Below are 21,283 nucleotides of genomic sequence, written 5' to 3'. Positions count from 1 at the left end.
ACAAATGCATGCTGAACAAAACAGCTAGGAGATCACAAATAAATTGGTGCATACAAGAGTTAAAGATACAGAACTGATACAGCCTTCCAATGCCTCAGGAGTTTCTTTCTATCCACTAACCTCCATCCAGAGCTTTGCTAGATTTGCTTACGTATAACTCACAGGCTCTCCCTAGCATCACCAGCAAGCTTACTTTTGCTTTAATAGCAGAAACTAGCCATCTTAGAAGTGTTGGTTAGGAGTAGACAGGTCAAAAATACTTCACTGTTGTCTTGGAAATAGGTGAAAGTCATCCACATGCTCAAAGCTGATAACTGCAGAGGGGAAGATGAAACAGAACAAGGCTGAGACACGAGGAGCTCTAATCAGGTCATACATGGTGACCTTATGTCAGCCCTCAGTCATGCCCCAAAGTACAGTCAGTCCAGTATAGGAAAAGATATGAAGGAAGAGGGAAACACCCGAGATAGGGTCTCTGCGAATCCAAGCCTAAGACAGATGAAGAGGCCTGGTAGCATCACGATGACAGGTCTTTTGTGGCCAAGCATACTAGAGCCTTCCTCCATGCCTCTACCATTGCAGAGAGCTGACCCCACAGTGGCATTACCTACCTGGACCGCAGGCAAGATCTCAAGTATGGTGCACATGCTCAAGATTGCTGAAGATACTCCATGTGACATTTCATTGCACTTCCATGAGGCCTGGGAACAGGCAATGCCACGCTTTGGGACTGTTACTCACAACCCTTACCCCAACCTGACCTGATCCACCACTTAACATGCCTACAACTCCCAGCAGGCACTGGCCAAGGTAGGCAGCACATATCTACAGCAGCCAGCCTAGCTGTGGTCTCCATGGACATTACCATTAAGCAGCATGGCTTTTCACAGCTTTTGTTGATTGCCAGCATGTTACTTAATTGTCCCTTGCAGGCAGAATATGAGCTCTTCAACCAGGGATCAAGCATAAGCATATCACTCACACCAGAGACATGAACCAAAGTGAACAACTAAATACTTAGTAGGTATGGGATAAGCCTGCAAATTGGATTAAAATTAACAATGATTTGTTCAAGTTGAACATTAAGTGGACTGCTTCGAATCAGTGAAATCAGAGTATCACCTCTAACAGCACTAGAAGCCAGACTTATTCCATAACATCCAGAATAAAGTGGCCAAGACCAGCAGCCTCCTTATCCCATTCCTCCTTAGTAGCAGCCAATACAACTACGATCTCTTTCCAACTGGAACCTATATCATCCGTGGCTATTCTCAAGACCATGAACTCAGCTACTACTGCCATTTAAAATAGATCTCCAGAGAGATATGCCACAATGACCCTGCCAAGGCTGGTCTTTAGCTGCTGACAAGTCTGCCCATAAACCTCTGAGGGTCAAAACAAACTTCAGTATTAACAAATTTTTTAAAATAATTTAGCCATTCCAAAATGTAAAAGCCCAAATGTTCACAGCCTCAGTGAAGTCTACCCCACCTACCCTCAGTAGTGCTGCTATTACTGTACTTTAGGCCAAAGGCAGCCAAGCATGTTCCACACAAATGAAAGACTGCTACCAGCAGGAAAAAAAAAATCAGTTCAATTTCACAGAAGTCATATTAGTGAAATTTTGAAGCACATAAGCTTTCAGGTTTCTGGCAAACACTGAGAAATGGAAATCATTCCATATGTTGGTCTCAAAACCTTTCATTTTTATATGCTCCAATGGAGATCATATAGCAATATAAAATGCCTAGTTTCATTAAAAGTTCTTTCAAAAAAAAGAAGTGACAACAGGTACTCTATAGAGAATTGTTTAAACACGACTGTGGTTGTCTCAAGAAACAGCCACTTGACACTTACAAAATTATACAAGAGAAGAAACATGACCATCATCCACTGAATTTGAACACTAAGTTTTCAACAAGAGTCAAGCTTCAATGCCTTTTTTGCTTAGCATTGAGTAACATGGCCACAACAAAAAAGTTAGGTTAGGTAGAGATCCCACTGAAGTGGCAATATCATTAAGAACAGACAAGGCCTTTTCTTTCCACCTTAACAGAAAAGTGCCACACACCTTCATCTGAAACATTTGGGTATAGGCATTTTGTTACCACATGAATGACAAATTAGAAGGGATTTAGATAATAGCTACAAGACACTTAAAAGGTACAGAAGAGACATTAGCCTCTCAAGTTATACTACTTAATGCACCACTGAAAGGCATTCAGCTACTAAGTGTGGGTATGGTTACTATTCTGCAAGAGAAGTAATCGGGAACACTGAGATGAAATTCAGTTTTCTTCAATACATTGTAAGAAGCCCATTCCTTTATTAAAGGCAAGTGCTTTTAGAGATAGTTATTCTAGCCAAGATAAGCAAATGCTTGCACACCAGTGTAGTTTACATCCATGAATGAGAGGCTTATACGAGCAGACTTTATGCAAGAACAAACACGTCTTCACAGAATGTACTGTAAGTCAAAGCTACTCCATTGCATGGCTTTTGTTTTGATAAGGCCAAAGAGGGTGCTGCAAAAGAGAATATTATTTCAGCCTTTGCCTAGGTCTGATAGCAAAAGGTTTCTAGCTGCAGAGATGTCTATGGATTAATTTAAAAACAAGAATTTTTGTATAATGGACAAGTGTCTCAAGAATTGACCTAAGTGGCACAACTGGCTAAACACTAGTCCTTACACTGTTCCAATACTCTGGCAAAGTTTTGCATCTTAACCCCTCCAAATATTTTTCTACAATGAACATTAAAACATATGTATCCTAGTTAAAGTATTTAAAACATATCTTAACTTGGGGAAGAGTCACATAGCTATTGCAAACACGTCTCTACTGCTATCAACTTAAGTTTCATCTCCCAAGCAAAAGCCCTTTACCTGAATTTCTAAATTACTTGTATAATTTTAAGACAACAAAACAGACCAATGGGAACACATTGTGTCATGCTTTTAGTACTAAAACCTTAAGGAGCAAGACAGAGCCTGCCTGCCAGGCAGCTTTCTCTTTGTTAATCACAAATACTATGATACCTGAAAATGTCACCCACTTAAGACAGCCCCTTTACATTCCCCTTGTTCTCCAGGTGATAGCCTCCATTAAAGAAGACAAACATCCAAGAAGTCTTATGGTCATATTTCTTCAAGTCAAGTAAGATTCCAAAATACCCTACATGTACCCCAATTCAGAAGCTTTATTATTTTTCTCCTATTAGTAGGCCACTTTGGGCCAATATTTATGCATTTTAAATATTTCAGAAAACATGGAGACAGGCAATCAGTTTGGCTCATCTTGGCTACCAGTGCTTCAGGGGAGGGTACACAATGCCAAAGTTATTACTATTAAACTAGCCTGGTGAGATGAGACATTCTCAGGAAGTCACTACCACAAAAGCTTAGGAAGATTAACTGCAATTCCTCTAACTCATAATGCTGGATAAAACACTAAGATTTTAACAGTGAAGTAGCACTCTGGAAATAGCAAGCTAATTTTGTGTATGTGCATATGTGTATGCACACATCTGATCATGCACAGCCCAAATGATAAGAGGACCTGCTATATTATGAGTCACATAACCTCTAGTCCAACCTCTAGTCCATCCACAACTCTGCTACGTTTCCAACTTTAACTCAGTTACACTTAAGTTCAACATAAAATCTCCACTGTTTATTCCATACTATTCATTACTATGAACACCTGATGATGGCCATAAACTACACAGCCAAACTGCATGTCAAAGATCAGAGTTATGGTTCTACAAACTTTTTTCTGGCATTTCCTACCCTCTAGATGCAAAATGAGCATCATGCAGTAGACCTAAAGTGCTATTAAAGAGAAGATACCCAGTGTGAATATATCACTATTTAAAATAGCAGGCAGTGTAAGCGTGACTTCAGAAACAGCAAGGTAAAAACATGTTCGAACTTCTGAGAAGTTAGATGTGATCCCACACTCACACTGGCATAACATCACTGCAATACTGGAGATCTTAAGGCTTTACACAAAAAATTAACACCACCACCCTTCTAACATTATAGAGTAAAAAACTTCCACTAATTCCTATAATATGAACCAGATCTAAAGCTATCTACATGCTTTTAGTTACTATCTCTCAAACACAAGGGCAAGAAATTTCAAGAGGCACAGTTCTTTGCATTGTTACCCAAGAAAAAAATCATGTTGTATTTTACCTTATCCAAGGATCATTCTGTGCAAACTCATGGAAACAATGGAAAAATTATGCAAACCGACAGTGCTCAATAGAATAAAAATGGAAAGCTTTCCATTTTTATTCTAATGGCAGAGGTGGGCTGTGCTACAGCTCTCCTCTTGCCATACAAGAGGACCTAATTGCACATGATCTTATCTTTTCAGGTAGTATCAGAACTGGAAATCACTATCTGTGCTTCTTGGCATACACAATAACCTTACCTGGATCAGAGGAGCCCTCGGGAAAGGTCTGGAAGCTTGATACCATCATTACCTTGCCCATTTCCTCCTGAGGATAGACTGCTGTCCAAAACAGGCTACTGGCTGGGTGAGTTATCTGGGGGGTTCTGTGGGGCCCACAGAGGTAGCCAGCCAAAAAACTATATGCAACAGCAAAGTGAGGGTCAATCAGGTATTCCCCAGGCCTGAGAGCTAGAGATCATAACCATGCTTATGATCAGTGAACCAACATCAGAAGAAGTTTCTTGCCTCCCTGCCTGCATACAGCCTAGCAGCTCTTTCACTTTGGAAATAGCCTGCTCTGAACAGGAGCTCTTCAGACCCAGAGCAAGCAACTCCAGACTCTATTCACACACAGTTCTGTATCCCTTTGCTGCATCAAGCCTCTGCTTATTAGCATCAATGATACCTAAAAGCAACAAAAACAGAAGTACACAGAGAGAAGTTCTGTAGCACCTTGCAACGCAGAGGCCTGCAGAAGGCAGCTTTTGTGCTGAGTACCACACATTTTTTTCCTTGGCACCAAGGAATATTTTGGGGGAGTTAAATGTTCTACCAGTTACATAATTCTAAGTGCTTAAGAGACTTCTATTTGCTTAATTTTAAGCTTTCTGGGAAGTAGCCTACAATATCAAACTTTTAAACATGGTGCTCATTCTTGCCATCAGTTATCCATAAGTTCCATAACTATTTCCTGCTCTGAAAAAAGTTATTCCTACATATTGCAAATTGCTTTGAAATCAAAACAAATCACTTGGAAGAAGCTGACATCCAACAACACAGAACTCTAAACAGCACACGATTAATGAGTTACAAAAAGCAAGTAAAACAATGCCTTGACAAGTATTTAGCCCCCAAATTACTTGCAAAAACTAATCATAACGCTTGGGTTTTTTTCCCCCCTCCAATTTATGTGTCGAGACTTGCTCCTTCAAGTAGCAAAAATACCTTATGAAATAAATTGCCTTAAGAACTTATCAAATAGCAACTCTAACAATTCAGTTAATTTTTCTTGCTTCCTTTCATGTTAGGTGTATTCATTTTCATCTACCCAGCCTAAATCACCTCTGAAGGAGCTTTTAATATTGACTCTTGCTCTACATTAAACATGCTCCTTGACACAGCGTACTTGGTCAAACCATGCTTCTGGGAAGCACTATGTGTTTAATAATGAAGCTTCTATTTGTATAATTTCTCACTTGCACCTTCCCTAAAAGGTTGGCTCCCAGCACAAGAATACCATTCAACTATAAAAATGAGAAGAATTTCCTTTTTTAAAAGCAATCAAAAGCTGTGACACTAAGGTGCAATTGCACCAAACACACAGAGCTTTGAGTAAGCCATCAGGAAACACTTTAATAGTTCTGCAAGTATCCCGAAAACATCACTTAAAGCATTGGAGAGAAGTTTATCAACCTCCAGGCCCTGAAGGTCCAAGCATCAAAGACACTGGATTTCAAGGCAGACAGAGACCAATCAACAGTCAACTGAGATAGTGAAAGTTTCACCATACACAACCCTCAGCCACTGAAATCTATCCCAACTAGCACCTATCATCACCAGATTACAGCTTAATAACCTTTGTTGTGGTGGTCTCCATTTAAGTATCAGCTGCCAAAAGTAAAGGTGAAGAAGTTCTCCTGCCATGCAGCAAAGAACCCTCTCAGCCGAACAGAAGATGCCTACAGCATAAAGGTAGCATCGATGAACTGTTCACATGTAGTTCTGCAGATTACAGCACAGTCTGGTTCTCTACTGCTCAGGCACTGCCTGCAAAACCAGAAAAACACATTCCCATCATTTCCAGAGCAATTCAGGACTACCACATAGCCCACTGGAGTCTGATCTAAAGACCGGTCTTATCACACCATGTCCTTCCCAGCTGACCTAAGAAAGAAGCAACTGGCACTATCTATGACCTGGATGTGAAGCATTTCATTCTGAGAAAAATCTTCCCTTTGTCACTCAAAAAAAATCAGCTGTGAACAAATCAACACACAAGGTCTACCCACCTTTTACCCTTAAACAAACTCTGAATGAGCCAGGGACCAAAAATCAAGTTCACCTACTGCAGTCAAATACCTGTAGACCAACACAACTGATTCTGTCAGAAACGTCAGTCAAACTGGCAATTTCTTGCTGACAGCAGCTGAGGGACAGACATTTGCTCTTATCATTGGACCTCTTTGGAAGACTTATCACTGACCCTGAGCTACTTTTGCCTTGCCAGCAAGGAATGAGCTATTCCATGCAACGGTTACCTCTCAACTCTTTACCTCTCAACTCCTTCCTCTTCAGCCTTGGTGGTAATCGGGAACTGAAGCAAAGGGTTGCCCAAAACATTATTCCCGGTCATACTGCATAGCGACGTAAAGTCACTAAATAAGGCAAAAGTTGATATAACCTCCACTGCAGATGTGCACCTTCAGCTGATCATATAGCAGGGGCTCACAGTTCAGGACTGCTCCTATCCCTCTCTGATACAAGCTGCTCTTCGCAAAGTGGTTGCTTCTGAAGGCTGCTGCCCTTCCCACCTAGCTGGGAGGTCCTAAACTATGAAGCACTGCAGCAGATCTGAGCATACTATATTAGCTGATAAAATATGCTTAGATGTTGTGCTTGAATTTTTAAAAAGTCCCTGACTATTATAGCCAGCACTAAGGTATTGATAATCTACCATTTAAACAAACATTCAGGGCAACATGTTTTCTGCTTCAATTTATCAAATGCTAGAGTTACAGAATTAGCAACTGAAACCAGAGTCTGTTGAAATGTTGAACCAGCTTTTAACAGCAGTAGCTCCTGTCAAGGAGGTGCAAAGAGAGCACTTTACTCATTTCAGTTTATTCAGCTAGTTCAACAGCCCAGAGAGAAAGGTCATATTTCTCCAAGAATAAAAAAAAAGTGTCAAAAGCTGATGTCACCAACTCCAAGAGCTCCATGAGCACAAATCAAGCATTTGTATTCCCAATCAACCATCACTAACACTTTCTTTATTAAGGTCACATTAAACACAGGTTTTCCTCAAAATATTTATACTTGAGCTTAACTAGAAGCCTTTGTACTTTCCCACCAGTTCCTACCCACAAACCACACCTCAAGTGGAAGAAAATTCCAAAACTCTCATTGCCACAAAGTTTAAAAGTTACATCCTGTAATTGGGTATTTCTAATCCTGCTTACCTAATCTTAGGAAACTAAAAATACAAAACAAGATGAAGCTAGATTTCATCAAGCCAAGAAACCTGAAAAATAAGTCAGATTCTGATCTGAACTAGTGCTCACCTTGCATATACTATGAATATAACGCAGAAGGCACCCCACCAAATAAAGTTTAGAGTATTAATCTTATCTCTAAACAATTCAGTAAGCCAAGGCTAGCACATCTAAAGGTTTGCCTGAAGGCCTAATACAAAGAAAACCAAGAACATCCCTTCTCAGGACAACAGGACTCCTTCTCCCTAGGGACAGAAGGAGGGTCTAAGACCACTTTTTCCAGTGGCTGAGAATTTAGGATGCATAACAAAAAAAAAAAAATCAAACACTACCAAAACAAAAAAACACCATGCACAGGTCCTCATGGAGGAAAAATGAGACAGAAATTACATATAACAGACTTCAGCCATGCAGCTTGGGAATCCCTCTGTTGTGGAGGGGTGAAGGCATCATGAAACCCTAGTCTCCCACTCTCAAAATAAGTATCACAGGATCATTCAGAAGAATTTAGAAGAAAAGCACAACAGTTCAAGGACATCAAATGCCAAAAAAGATGCCACATTCATAATACTAAGGTAAGGCAGCTAGCAACCTTGCCTAAATCTACACTTGTTAATGCACATCCCTGGATTATTTCACAGGCTGCTTGAGCTTCTTTCCAGGAACAAATACAAACATACAGTCCAGAGAGCTCCCCAACCAAGCAAAAATATTCTGGCCCATTGTGATTTCTTTGAAAAAATGGATGAGTAATGTAAGTTGAGGAAGAGGTCGCCAAACCATTCCGATGTAAAAATGACCCAGTTACCAACCCAAGACTAGAGTGACTTCCTGAATAAGTAATAATGGAGGTGAGTCTAAGAATATACCTATCACACCTACATGAGTAAGCTGGCCAACTCATTACAAAAGGCTAAGCCTTGTGCCAAAGCCTTCCCTTCCTTCAAAACAATGAGGCCAAACTGAACGTGACTCAAATCTATTATTCCCCAAGCTACAGGTTACTTTGGTTTTGTGGAACAAAGCTCTTAAACCTTGACCCAGAGAGGCCAAGAGGCACCAACAATGCACGTTAGCCAAGCAAAGAGATCATCCAAAAATTTTTTTCAGTTTGACAGAAGCCAAAGGCTATGAAGTGGGAGACACAGGAGCCGCTACTAAAATGATAATTCCTGGGAGAAACAAGCTGAAGGGGACACTATTTTGCCAGAGACCAAGTGAACATCAAGTGCAGAGGGGTATGCCCAATGCAACATATCTTCTGCAGACACCAAGGTTTTTTAATTGTTTCTTTTAAGCAAAATGTGCAATTCCTCCTCCTCTTGTTCTGAGAATTTAAGTCTGCTCCCTTCAGTTCCTTTCTGGTACAGCAGTGTCAGATTTCTTGTTTACTGTATTTACAAGAGAGGAAATAACAACCACAAAAGTTTTTTTGGATTAACAGGAAGGTTGAGAGAGGAATTGAAAGCATTTATCTACCTTCACCAATTAAGTGCTGCTGTAGCCCTTTGAATGCTACCCTCTAAAAGTTTGGGGAGGAAGAAAAAGGAAATAGGGGGAAAAAAATAATCATGAAAAACAGTCCTGAAGGCCATGAAGTTCTGAGGAAAACACAGCCTTTATCTTGCGTTAGTCATCCTACACGGGATGCTCCTGCACGACGAGTGAGGCGGTCGAGGGATGGTTGGGAAGCCCCTTACTTTGAAATAAATATGCACAGACCAGAGCCAAGTGGACAACTTGGGGTGGAAAGGAAGAATTTGCAACCTGCCATAAGGTACATGCCTTTCTTCGGGGTCAAAATAGGGAAACAACAAGAGTAGAGACGACTATGGCACGGCCCTCTCGCCCCAGAGCGCATCCCGAGAGAGAGGGGAGGAGAGGTCCCGCAGGCCCCAGCCAGCCTGCCCTGCAGACCGTCCCCGTGCCGCCGGGCAGCAGGAGGAGAAGGGCAGCTGGCAGGGCACCACCTACGGGCGCCGAGCCTCCTGCCCTCCCTGCTCCCGCAGGCCCCGACCCCCTCCCGCGGGGGGCGGAGGAGCTGACAGCGGCCGCGGGCCCGCCGCCCCACCGGGGCCCCTCCGAGCCCGACAAAGAGGGCCGGCAGGCGGGGGGGGGGGGGGCTGGGGAAGCGTGCAGGCCCCAGCGGCAGCTCTCTGGGACCACCGCGGCGGCGGGAGGCCCGGTCCCTCGGCGGGGCGGGGAGAAGGCCCTACCTTGAAGTACCCGCCCTCGTAGAGGGTGTTGGGGGGCCCGAAGATCGCCACCTCCCAGTTGTAGAGGTCGGACTCGTCGACCAGGGTGATGCGGAAGCCCTCCACCGGCTCCTCCTGCAGCGACTTCAGCTCCAGCATCAGCGCCTTCTGCGAGCTGCTCATCTGCTGCTGGGCCATGGCGCGGCGCGGCCCCCGCCGCCACCCCGCACCTACTACTACTGCCACTGCCACTGCCACTGCCACCGCCACCGCCACCGCCACCGACCGCGCTGACCCGCGGGCCCGGGCCCCGCCCCTCCCCACGCTGACGGCCGCCACTACCGCCGCCGCCGCCACTTCCTTTTGTGACGGCGCCCGCTCGCCGCTGACCTCAGCGCGCCGCGCCACGCCCCGCCGCACGGCAAGCCCCGCCCCACCGCACGGCAAGCCCCGCCCCTACCGGCGCGCTTAAAGCGGCAGCGCTCCCCGCTGCAGCGCTTGTGGGGTGTGTGGGTGGGTGAGTTTCAGGGCCGTATCGGCCCCCACGGGCCAGGCCCGCATCTGCCCTCCGGCAAGGCCTGGCCCCGCGGCGTCTGGCGGGGGGGCCGCGGGGCGGAGGACATGCCATGTGCTGGGCTGCGCGTGGGAGTGGGGTGGAGGGGGCTGTGCTGCGCTGCGCGGCAGTCACGGGTGGGTACGGCGGGGCACGGCCGGCCCACGCTGCTGCGCTGACAGATACCCACGGTCAAAAAAGAGCTGGTTTTGTACAAAGGATGGTTTCTGAGGAGCGACCTTGCATGACCCAGGGTCCCCTAAAAATCCTGCAGCAACCCCCAAGAAGCAGTAGGAGAGGAACAGGCAGTTACCCCCTCTGCCACGGGTGTTATTTTCACGTGGCTCCATGGATGTATGTGTTGCTACAGGCAGCAAATGAGTTTCAGTCCTTCCTCCCATTCCCCGACCTGGTTAAGGGAGAAAAATGTTTGACGTACCTTGAACAAAAATGTCCAAGGTACATCAACCTGTGAACGTGAGCAAGCACCTATTCCTTAGCAAGTCTTTAACGAATAACATAAATATTACTCGTTATAAAAATAAATAAAGAAAAATAACAAAGCAATTATCCAGGAGGAGGACAAACGGCATAGCACAACCCCAGATGCTGCAAATTTGGGTTTCACTTCTGGATACATGAATGCACGCACCTGCCCATCAGACAGCCCACAGGACCAGCCAGCTACTTCAGCAATACCCAGCATGGATGTACTTGCAAGTTGGACATCTTATCTCAGCCAGGAGAGGAGAAATAATAAGGGTATAACAGCCCTGACAGAGAAAAGCTGATGCGTATTCCTTGAATTAAAGAATTAATGTGGTTCTAATAGGAATAATTTAAATAACTAATAGGCTGTGATGAGTTCTAAATTAATTGTAATGTCTCCCCCAAAATGTCAGAGTTATTTGAAGGAAATCTCTGCTGTCTGTGGACTTGCAGTCAAATAAAAATTGGGGATGAATAAAAGTGAAAATTGTGTAATGCCTTAATGTAAATCTGTGGCGTTGGATTACATGGAGTCCAGGGATGAAATGGTAAAAGACCCTGAGATGCTGCTGTATAGAGAGGGATTGAGGAGTGTTTACTTTAGAGATTAATTAAATGAACAAAGCGATCAAAGACAGCAAGAACAAGGGGAGAGTCAACAGGGACTGTCCAGAAAGTAGGAACCGATAGCAGGGAATACTTCTTTCATCAGACTGTGGGACTCACTGCTGTGGGATGTTACTGCATCCAACAACTCAGCGACGTTCAGAGAGGCAGGACATTTATTTAAACAACAAGAATACCACAGTTACCATGTAGAAAGGAATGGGATTCATTGGACACCTCATGTTTGAGATATCTTAACCCATTTCTGCTTGGCATTTCTTTCATCCTTCTGCACGTGGCAGGGCTTAGTCCACCTTGCAGAGGCTCCTGCTCCTGGGACAGACAGATTGGATGGTGTGTCCGATCATCCCTACATCCTTATGTAGCTTTGACCCTCTCCCTTGCCTCCATCACCACGCACTGCTTTCCCATCCTGAGGACAGCCCCGTGGGCATGGGTTACCATTAGACCGATCTCCTGCCTTTTCCAGAGTGTGCTGGTTTGGGCTGGGATAGAGTTAATTTTCTTCATAGTAGCTAGTATGGGGCTATGTTTTGGATCTGTGCTGGAAACAGTGTTGATAACACAGGCATGTTTTCATTATTGCTGAGCAGTGCTTACACAGAGTCAAGGCCTTTTCTGCTCCTCACCCCACCCCACCAGTGAGTAGGCTGGGGGTGCACAAGGAGTTGGGAGGGGACACAGCCGGGACAGCTGACCCCAACTGACCAAAGGGCTATTCCATACCATATGGCGTCATGCTCAGCATAGAAAGCTGGGGAAGAAGAAGGAAGGGGGGGATGCTCGCAGTGATGGCGTTTGTCTTCCCAAGTAACCATTATGTGTGATGGAGCCCTCCTTTCCTGGAGATGGCTGAACACTTGCCTGCCAATAGGAAGGAGTGAATTAATTCCTTGCTTTGCTTTGCTTTGCTTCCCTTTTGCTTTACCTATTAACCTGTCTTTATCTCAACCCACGAGTTTTCTCACTTTTACTCTTCCGATTCTCTCCGCCATCCCACCGGGGGGGGGAGTGAGCGAGCGGCTGTGTGGGGCTTAGCTGCCAGCTGGGGTTAAACCACGACACAGAGCCATGGACTTTCCCAAAGGCATGGGAAGCAGCTCCCTGCATTGGTCCCACCAGTTGTGTGGCTGGGGCAGCCACAACCTTGAAGTCTCTGCCTGGCACTTGGCAGCCACCACTCCTTCTCCAGACCCTCACCCAGGGAGGAGAGCAGGAGGCAGATGGTTTTCCCCAAGCACCGGCTGTTACCAGGACAAATTTGCTGTTGGCCTGGTGGCGAGCATGGCATCCTTCCCTGCGACTGCTCCGCTTGCCCTCCTCCTGCCTCTTGGGCTCTCCCCAGGGAGGCTCCCATCACCTCCTCCAAAGATGCTCCAGAACTAGCACTGGTACCCGGTCCAGGGCTTGTGACTGCCTCCAGGCTGTACTCGGTTGGACTCGATGATCTTAAAGGTCTTTTCCAACCTAAGTGATTCTATGATTTTAAATACTCCAGCTTGACATGTCAGCGGCACAGGCCCTTGCAAAATCCCACCTCACCCTGGAAACTGTCCCTGTGGAGACTGGCACGGGTTTTCTCGTGAGCTGGGATGAGCTCTCATTCACTGCCATGGGGGTAATCTGAAGGAACATACCTTGTCCATCCCCGGTTTGTCCGGCTATGCTGTGACAAAGCGCATGTTCCTGTACACGCAGGCACAGGTCAGCTGCTGTCGCTCGCTCCTCACCACCCTGGAGTGAGCGCAGATTTACAGAAAGCTGCTTAATTCTGCTCTCACATCCTCAGCCTGGGGGCTGGAGGGCTGGATCACAAACACTTGCATGACCAAAACGCTGTTGGAGGAGCTCCTCAGCGGCTGGGCTGTACCATGCTGAGTGTGTTTTATGGTGGGAGCTCAGACCCACGTTCTTCTTATTTATGTATTGGGTTGACAGACATACTGTTTTGTCAATGTGGGATCAAGTTGACTGGCAGGACACGTGGGCAGGAGCCAAGCTCTGACTTTGGTGCCAGGCTTCCTGGGTGGTAGGTACTTCCATCACCATTGGGTTTGGCCACCCTTCTCAGTACCTCAACACCTGGGCCACATCTGGGAGAGTTCCAGACATGATGTTCTCAGCAGTGCTTCCTCTGAGAGAGAGAAAGCACTTCACCTGTGCCTGCCACGTCCCACCCGGCCCTGCGATGGGGGTCAGCAATGAGTCTTTGGCTTCATCCCAGTCCTTCCCAATCCCAAGAGCCCAGTCCCAGCTGCTCATGCTTCATTACTGCTCCCTGCTCTGCAAACCCTGTCAGCCCCCTTCACACCTCCATCCCCACCTCCCAAATGCCCAGGTTTAATGTCATGGCCACCATCATTCCCAAATGCCCCAGCCCCAGCCCCAGCGCCCACTTCCAGCTGCCCCTCCACATGCCTGGCTGACTAGAGAGCTCTGGCTCGAACTCAGGAAAAAGAGGAGAGTCTATGACCTTTGGAAGAAGGGGCAGGCAACTCAGGAGGACTACAAAGGTGTAGTGAGGCTGTGCAGGGAGAAAATTAGAAGGGCCAAAGCTGAGCTAGAGCTCAATCTGGCTACTGCTGTAAAAGACAACAAAACATACTTCTTCAAATACATTAGCAGCAAAAGGAGAGCTAAGGAGAATCTCCAGCCCCTAGTAGATGGAGGAGGGAACACAGTGACCAAGGATGAGGAAAAGGCTGAGGTACTTAATGCCTTCTTTGCCTCAGTCTTTAATAGTAGGGCCAATTTTTCTCTGGGTACCCAGCCCCCGGAGTTGGAAGATAGGGACGGGGACCAGAATGGAGCCCCCATAATCCAGGGGGAAATGGTTAGTGACCTGCTACACCACTTAGACACTCACAAGTCTATGGAGCCTGATGAGATCCACCCGAGAGTACTGAAGGAACTGGCAGAAGTGCTCACCAAGCCCCTTTCCATCATTTACCAGCAGTCCTGGCTAACTGGGGAGGTCCCTGCTGACTGGAGATTAGCTAATGTGACACCCATCTTCAAGAAGGGCCGGAAGGAGGACCCGGGGAACTACAGGCCTGTCAGCCTGACCTCGGTACCGGGGAAGCTGATGGAGCAGATCATCCTGAGTGCCATCACGTGGCATGAGAGGATAACCAAGGGATCAAGCCCAGCCAGCATGGGTTCATGAAAGGCAGGTCCTGCTTGACCAACCTGATCTCCTTCTACGACAAGGTGACCCGCCTAGTGGATGAGGGAAAGGCTGTGGATGTTGTCTATCTAGACTTCAGTAAAGCCTTTGAGACTGTTTCCCACAGCATTCTCCTGGAGAAACTGGCTGCTCATGGCTTGGATGGGTGTACTCTTCGCTGGGTAAAGAACTGGCTGGATGGTCGGGCCCAAAGAGTGGTGGTGAATGGAGTTTACTCCAATTTGCGGCCGGTCACAAGCGGTGTTCCCCAGGGCTCTGTGTTGGGGCCAGTTCTGTTTAATATCTTTATCAATGATCTGGATGAAGGGATTGAGTGCACCCTCAGTAAGTTTGCAGATGACACCAAGTTGTGCAGGAGTGTTGATCTGCTTGAGGGTAGGAAGGCTCCATAGAGGGACCTGGACAGGCTGGATCGATGGGCCGAGGTCAATTGTATGAGGTTCAACAAGGCTAAGTGCTGGGTCCTGCACTTGGGCCACAACAACCCCATGCAACACTACAGGCTTGGGAAAGAGTGGCTGGAAAGCTGCCAGGCAGAAAAGGACCTGGGGGTGCTGGTTGACAGCCGCCTGAATATGAGCCAGCAGTGTGCCCAGGTGGCCAAGAAAGCCAATGGCATCCTGGCTTGTATCAGACAGTGTGGCCAGCAGGACTAGGGAAGTGATCGTCCACCTGTACTCAGCACTGGTGAGGCCGCACCTCGAATACTGTGTTTAGTTTTGGGCCCCTCACTACAAGAGAGACATTGAGGTGCTGGAGCGTGTCCAGAGAAGGGCAACGAAGCTGGTGAAGGGTCTAGAGCACAAGTCTTATGAGGATCGGCTGAGGGAACTGGGGTTGTTTAGCCTGGAGAAAAGGAGGCTGAGGGGAGACCTTATCGCTCTCTACAACTACCTGAAAGGAGGTTGTCGAGAGGTGGGGGTCGGTCTCTTCTCCCAGGTAACAAGTGATAGGACAAGAGGAAATGGCCTCAAGTTGCACCAGGGGAGGTTTAGACTGGATATTAGGAAATTTTACTTCACTGAAAGGGTTATCAAGCATTGGAACAGGCTGCCCAGGGAAGTGGTTGTGTCGCCATCCCTGGAGGTATTTAAAAGACGTTTGGATGAGGTGCTTAGGGACATGGTGTAGTGGTGGTCTTGGTAGTGTTAGGTTTATGTTTGGACTCGATGATCTTAAAGGTCTTTTCCAACCTATACGATTCTGTGATTCTGTGATTCTGTGCCTCATTTTCATTGCTAACGAGTCTAATAATGCATCCAACCTGGAGGGCCACGCTGTGACCTTCCTCATCGATGACAGCCAGCAAGGACCTTCCTGCTCTGCTCCATTAACATGGCATCCCAGCTCACCAGTGAAACACGGCTTTGCTCTGGCTCAGAGGAAAATGGTTGGGTTGATTCAATGGGCAGGAGCCGAGCCCTTTTGGGATTGCGCTGCCCCTATTTCTATGGTAATCGAAACACCTTTCCTTGCAGCCAGCCTCCACCACAGGCTTTGTCTGAACCAGCCTAACGGTGGGAGAGGTGGGAGAAGCAAAGTTTGAAGCTATTCAGGACTTATCTCCACCTGCTGCCTGTCTCAAATGTTAACGAAAGAGGTAATCACACAAGGCAGAAGGTAAAGAAAGCCCTGGTGTATTGTATTGAGCCCTGTAGGGCAGGCTGAAATTTTTCCATCAGGCCTGCTTTTAGAGAGAGTATTGGTCTTTTTCCCCCAACTTTTTTCCCCCCTCTCCTACAAAAACATCCACTGCTCACAGAAAATAGAAGCCGTTGAAGCAACAGAGCACTTTGAAGCCTGGGCAGCCCCCTCCGAGCCTCCTGCCTGCATTTCTGCCCATGCTCCCAGGGAGGCTCAGCTGCTCTGCCTCATGTTCCCTTCCCCTAGCCCAGGCTGCCCTGCAGCTGACATAACTTTTTGATTTATCATATGGCATTTCTCCCCCCCAAATCAGCTCCGATATATTGCAATGAAAGGATGAAGCCTTCTCCTCCTCCTCCTTTAGCTGCTCTCCCATGGATAGTCACTGCCTGCCTTCAAGAAGGGGTCTCTGTGGGGTGTGCTCTGCCACAAACTGTATTTTTCCCTCTTCATCTCCATTTTTTTGTTTCAGCTGAGGGAATCGGTTCATTCTTTGGGCTCAGAGAACAAGAAATAGGGTCTGGTGTAGGAATATGTGGCTCCAGGAATGAAAAGTCTCACCAGGAGAGGAGGAGGCTACACATGCCATTAATCCAGCCCCCGGCAGCAGAACTTTGCACTGTAAACTGAACCTCAAGATGCCACTGGTGCCTTATGTAAATCTGAGATGAAAACTTCTCTTCCAGTCCTTTCTGCTTTGTTCTCATCATCTATTTTTAATATTTTTCTTCCTCTTCTCTTTCCTCCTTCCTGCGAGCCGTGTTCATGAAGGATGACAAACTGAGAGTTAACTCCTCTGCTTAGCAACAGCAGAAGCTTTGAAAATGCAAACACCATTTCAGTGTCACATTAGAGGGTTACTGCCCCATTAGCTAGCAGAGAGAGGGGACAAGAGGTGGGAAGATGGGGCAGGTCCCACCTACGCTACTCTGTTCTTGGGGCTGGATCATCTCACACGATATTCTTCAGTGCTTTATCCTATTTCTTTCCTGAGTGGCTCAAAGGATGAGACATCTGCTCCTTCCTCTAGGAAACCAGACTCGCCTGGGCTAAAAGACACCACCATCTTCTCTCTTGCTGCCTCCTCCCTGCTCCTCTGCTCTGGCGAGGCATCAGCAGGGATCCTGGGGACTCTAGGCTGGATTTTAACATTGCCTCTCCTCCCTGGCACGTCAGATGAATACTCCTGTGATGGAGAAGATCAGGCAGGGGGTAGGAGCTCTGCTCACCTCTCCTACAAACTGCTTACAGCTGCCCCCAGAGCACCTTGTAACTCAAACCACCGACAGCTATTCCTTGGGCTGTCCTGAAGCAGAGCAGGACATCTGGAGGTCCGCCTCATCACCCTCCTGCCCCAAGGCAGTATCAGCTTGTCCTAAGAAGCCCAAGACATATTTGCCCAACCAGTTCTTTAATATTTGTCCTTCAAACTGCCCAAAGTGGAGATTTGCTTGCTCCTAGGTCAACGTGTCTCTGGGCTCAGCTCACCTCCCTGTTAGAGAGCTGTTAGGTGTGCCCTCCACCCGAATCTCATCCTGTTTCTTATTGTCCAGACCACTGTGGGGATATGGAAGATAGAGAGAGGGGCCAGGATTATTTCCTCCATTTTCTTCCTGGAGTGCTGTTGCTGGATGCAAATCTCCAGCCAAGGCCATACCGGTGTTGGCAGCGCAGCATTCCCACCGCAACAGCACATGCTGCCCGTGGGCCAAGGGGAAACGCCACCTGGGGCTTTGCAGGCTGGTTTCTCAGCCCTGGCGGAACCAGCAACAGAGGAATCTGGGGTTACTTCTTTTATTTACACTAGATACCTCAGTCCCAGACCAGAGGGCAGACAAGCACCACGGTGATGGATCTCAGTCCAGGCACTAATGCCCTGTTTCCAAGGAAAGATTTCCCAAAAAAAACTCCCTGAGCATTTAATGAGGGAAATCAAAGTGCAATTCTCTGCTCTTCTGCCCAAGTGAGCAATGCAGCAATACTGCACAGGCTGATCCTCACCTCCTGAAAATGAGAATGGGTGTACAAGAGTCCTCGCCTTCACATTGGCACCTATATAGGTTCCTATATTTGAGGAGCAGAGCATCCAAGTACTCAAGGGAAGTGACTGTGAATCTTTGAGGATAAAGGTCTGTCCAAAATTCACCTTTTGGCTCTCTTTCACCTAAAAATGGGGCAAGCCGATCCTCAGGCAGAACTCATCACAGGGATGAAAAGATGCTTTTAATGCATCAGTCGGCAGCATCTGGGTTAACATGAGCCCCCTGCATCAAAGTAACCAACAGCAGAGAAATGCAAAGTTTGGAAGATTCAGAACAAAGCAGAAGAAAAATGAAGAGGAAAAAAAAATCTTTAGTGGGTTTTTTAAACTTATTTTGATTTGCCCTTTTCCCTGCTTGTTTAAATTTGAATAGAATTAACTTGTCTTTTTTTTTTTCCCTTTCTACTCTAGTTTGCTCTTTTAAAATGAAGTCCATCACAGGGGTTTGATAAAAGAGTGCCATCAAAATGCCTGCTGCTGTTCTCATTCAGCTGATGAATAAATTATAAGCGCATTACAATGCTATTTCAGCTGTGATTCCAGGGCCTGGGGAGGGTGACGGCTGTGACCTTATGCCTGTCAGACAGTGGTTTGCATTTCCAAAGAATTTGTGTAACTGACTGTTCAGGTCATCTTACACTTCCCATTCTGGGCTCAGTGCACAGAAATATCTGAGCCTGTTCAACCTGCCAGCTACGGGAACAGTCCTCCAGCTGCACACAGCAGCGGTGGTACATGCTGTGGTCCTCAGAGGCTCCTGATCTGATTTCTGTTGAAGCACGAAGTGACCATTGTCACCCTCCAAAGCAGTGATTTGGGGGGCATAACACTTTATTGATGGATATGTAACTGAGATATCCATGTGGTTCGGTTCCAGCAATAGTTTCTGTGTTGGGGACTGGTGTTTTAGGTTATTCTTGCTGCACAAGACATCCCTGTCTCGAGCATTACGGTGTGGCTGAGACGGCAGGGCCGTCAGCATCACTGGCATGAGCTGGTGTGGGACCCTAGGTGCACTCTGGGAGAGGCACCAGCCTAAGCCGACATCCCCAGTGCTTTGCCTTCACCTCTGCTGCAGTGTCAGCTCTGCAGGACTGTTCTTGCCTTGAGAGTGGGTGACCATCAGGCAGGGACTCCCAGCTGTCCCCATTCCTGGGGATGAGCCATCTGGGTTAGGCAGGCACTGGCAGCAGGGGGAAGGAGCTGGAGCCCGCATAGCAGCTGCCTGGTGGACTCCGGAGTGGCTCCGTCAGACCCTGGTTTTACCTTCAGAGCAGCCAGCTCTTTGTATTTGGGCAGAAGCCACGGTGCGAAGGGACAGCATTTTGCAGAAGGTGAGCAAGGGGGAGGAGGAAGCTCTTCTGGGTCTCACATCACTCCTGGTTCAGGGACTGGGTGCACATCAACACCATGATCTGTGCTGGGCTGAGACCTTTCACTTCCAGCGCATTATCAGCCACTATCAGCTGAGCTTATGAGCGCTCTCACTCGCTGCTGTACCTCCAGTGGTCTCTGTGGGCTGGTCTCCAGCAGCGATGCAGTCATCTTCTGCCAGCAGCTCCACTAAAATGCACAGCCAGCTAGGCTTAGCTGAAGATGCACAGCTCAGGTCCTGCCCAGGGCCTTGAAAGCTGACCACAAAGAAGAGTTTCCATTAGGAAACAGAGGGAGGACCGAGTGAGCTGAGCTGGGCCTTGTTTTGCCGAGGCTGAATTTGGCCTTTTCATGACCCTTCCCACAACAAATATGAACAGATTCAGAGGAAGGAAACCAAACTGCAGCCCCAGGCAAAGGCAACAGGCTTGGATGGCTGAACAACAGAGAGACTCCCTTGGGCGAGAAGGTTCAGAGAGGAGTTGGGGCAGGAGATGTTCCCTTACAGCCTCCACCTCCAGCTTCCTAAAATTGAGATGTTACTCTGCAAAAGTGCTTGTGGCAGATGCAATGTCTCACTCCTCTGTATGCACAGGTAGGTTATGAGCTCTGGAAACCACACTGTGGTGGGTGTGAAGCCCTGCTCAGCAGCATTGGGCTGGATAGAGGAAGACCATTGCACCGGCCCTGCAAACTGCTCTGTGTGCCCGAGCATGGCGAGGAGGAGGCTGAACTTTCCTGCAGGAGCCTGAATCACCAGGAGGGTAATTAATGCAAATTTCCCAGACAGGCAAACAAGTCTGGAGAAGCCTCGCTGCCTGGCCTGAATGCACTGAGCAGTGCAGTCATCTCCACCTCGGGGCTTGCTGTCCCATGGAAATTTGGGAAGAGCTTCTAAGGGGTCTGGGAATAAACAACCAGAAAACCACTGGTCTGATCTCACAAGGCTGAAATCCTCCAGTGTTGTCCATGCGGGAGAGCAGTGCTCACATACCTTCCTGGAGAAGGGAGGCCCGTGGAGGGACAGGCGCCTCAATGCCAGCCTGCAGGGATGAGGGCTCAGGAGGCGATAGCTGGAGGCTGAATGTCTGCCCCTTGGCCCCACCAGCTCCCCTGCACCCATGTTCCCTCCAGCCACCCCTCGCTGGTCCTCCTTGCTCCACTGGCACCCTGTTGCAGACCTTGGGGCAACCTCAGTACACCCGCTCCCAGTTTTCGTGGCCGTGGCTGGAGGGCTGTCCTGGTTTTGGCTGGGATAGAGTTAATCTTCTTCCCAGTAGCTGGTATAGTGCTGCGTTTTGGATTTAGCGTGAGAATAATGCGATAACACACTGATGTTTTAGTTGTGGCTAAGTAATGCTTACACTGGTCAAGGACTTTTAAGCCCCCCCATGCTTTCCCAGGTGCACAAGAAGCTGGGAGGGGGCACAGCCAGGACAGCTGACCCAAACTGGCCAAGGGCTATTCCATACCATATGGTGTCATGCTCAGTATAGAAACTGGG

General features: G+C 47.5%; 1 protein-coding gene across 1 annotated transcript in view; it reads right to left on the bottom strand.

Moving 5' to 3' along the window:
• Nucleotides 1-10,199, bottom strand: part of UBE2R2 (ubiquitin conjugating enzyme E2 R2) — a 60,116-nt gene extending 49,917 nt beyond the window's left edge. The window contains exon 1 of the mRNA XM_072859233.1: nucleotides 9,886-10,199. Coding sequence (XP_072715334.1) covers nucleotides 9,886-10,062 — 177 coding nt within the window. The 5' untranslated portion in view covers nucleotides 10,063-10,199. The remainder of the gene's footprint in view (nucleotides 1-9,885) is intronic.
• Nucleotides 10,200-21,283: the final 11,084 nt, after the last annotated feature.

This window comes from Ciconia boyciana, chromosome 4, assembly GCF_034638445.1.
Source record: "Ciconia boyciana chromosome 4, ASM3463844v1, whole genome shotgun sequence".
NCBI lineage: Eukaryota > Metazoa > Chordata > Aves > Ciconiiformes > Ciconiidae > Ciconia > Ciconia boyciana.
This window is presented reverse-complemented; position numbering and strand designations above follow the sequence as displayed.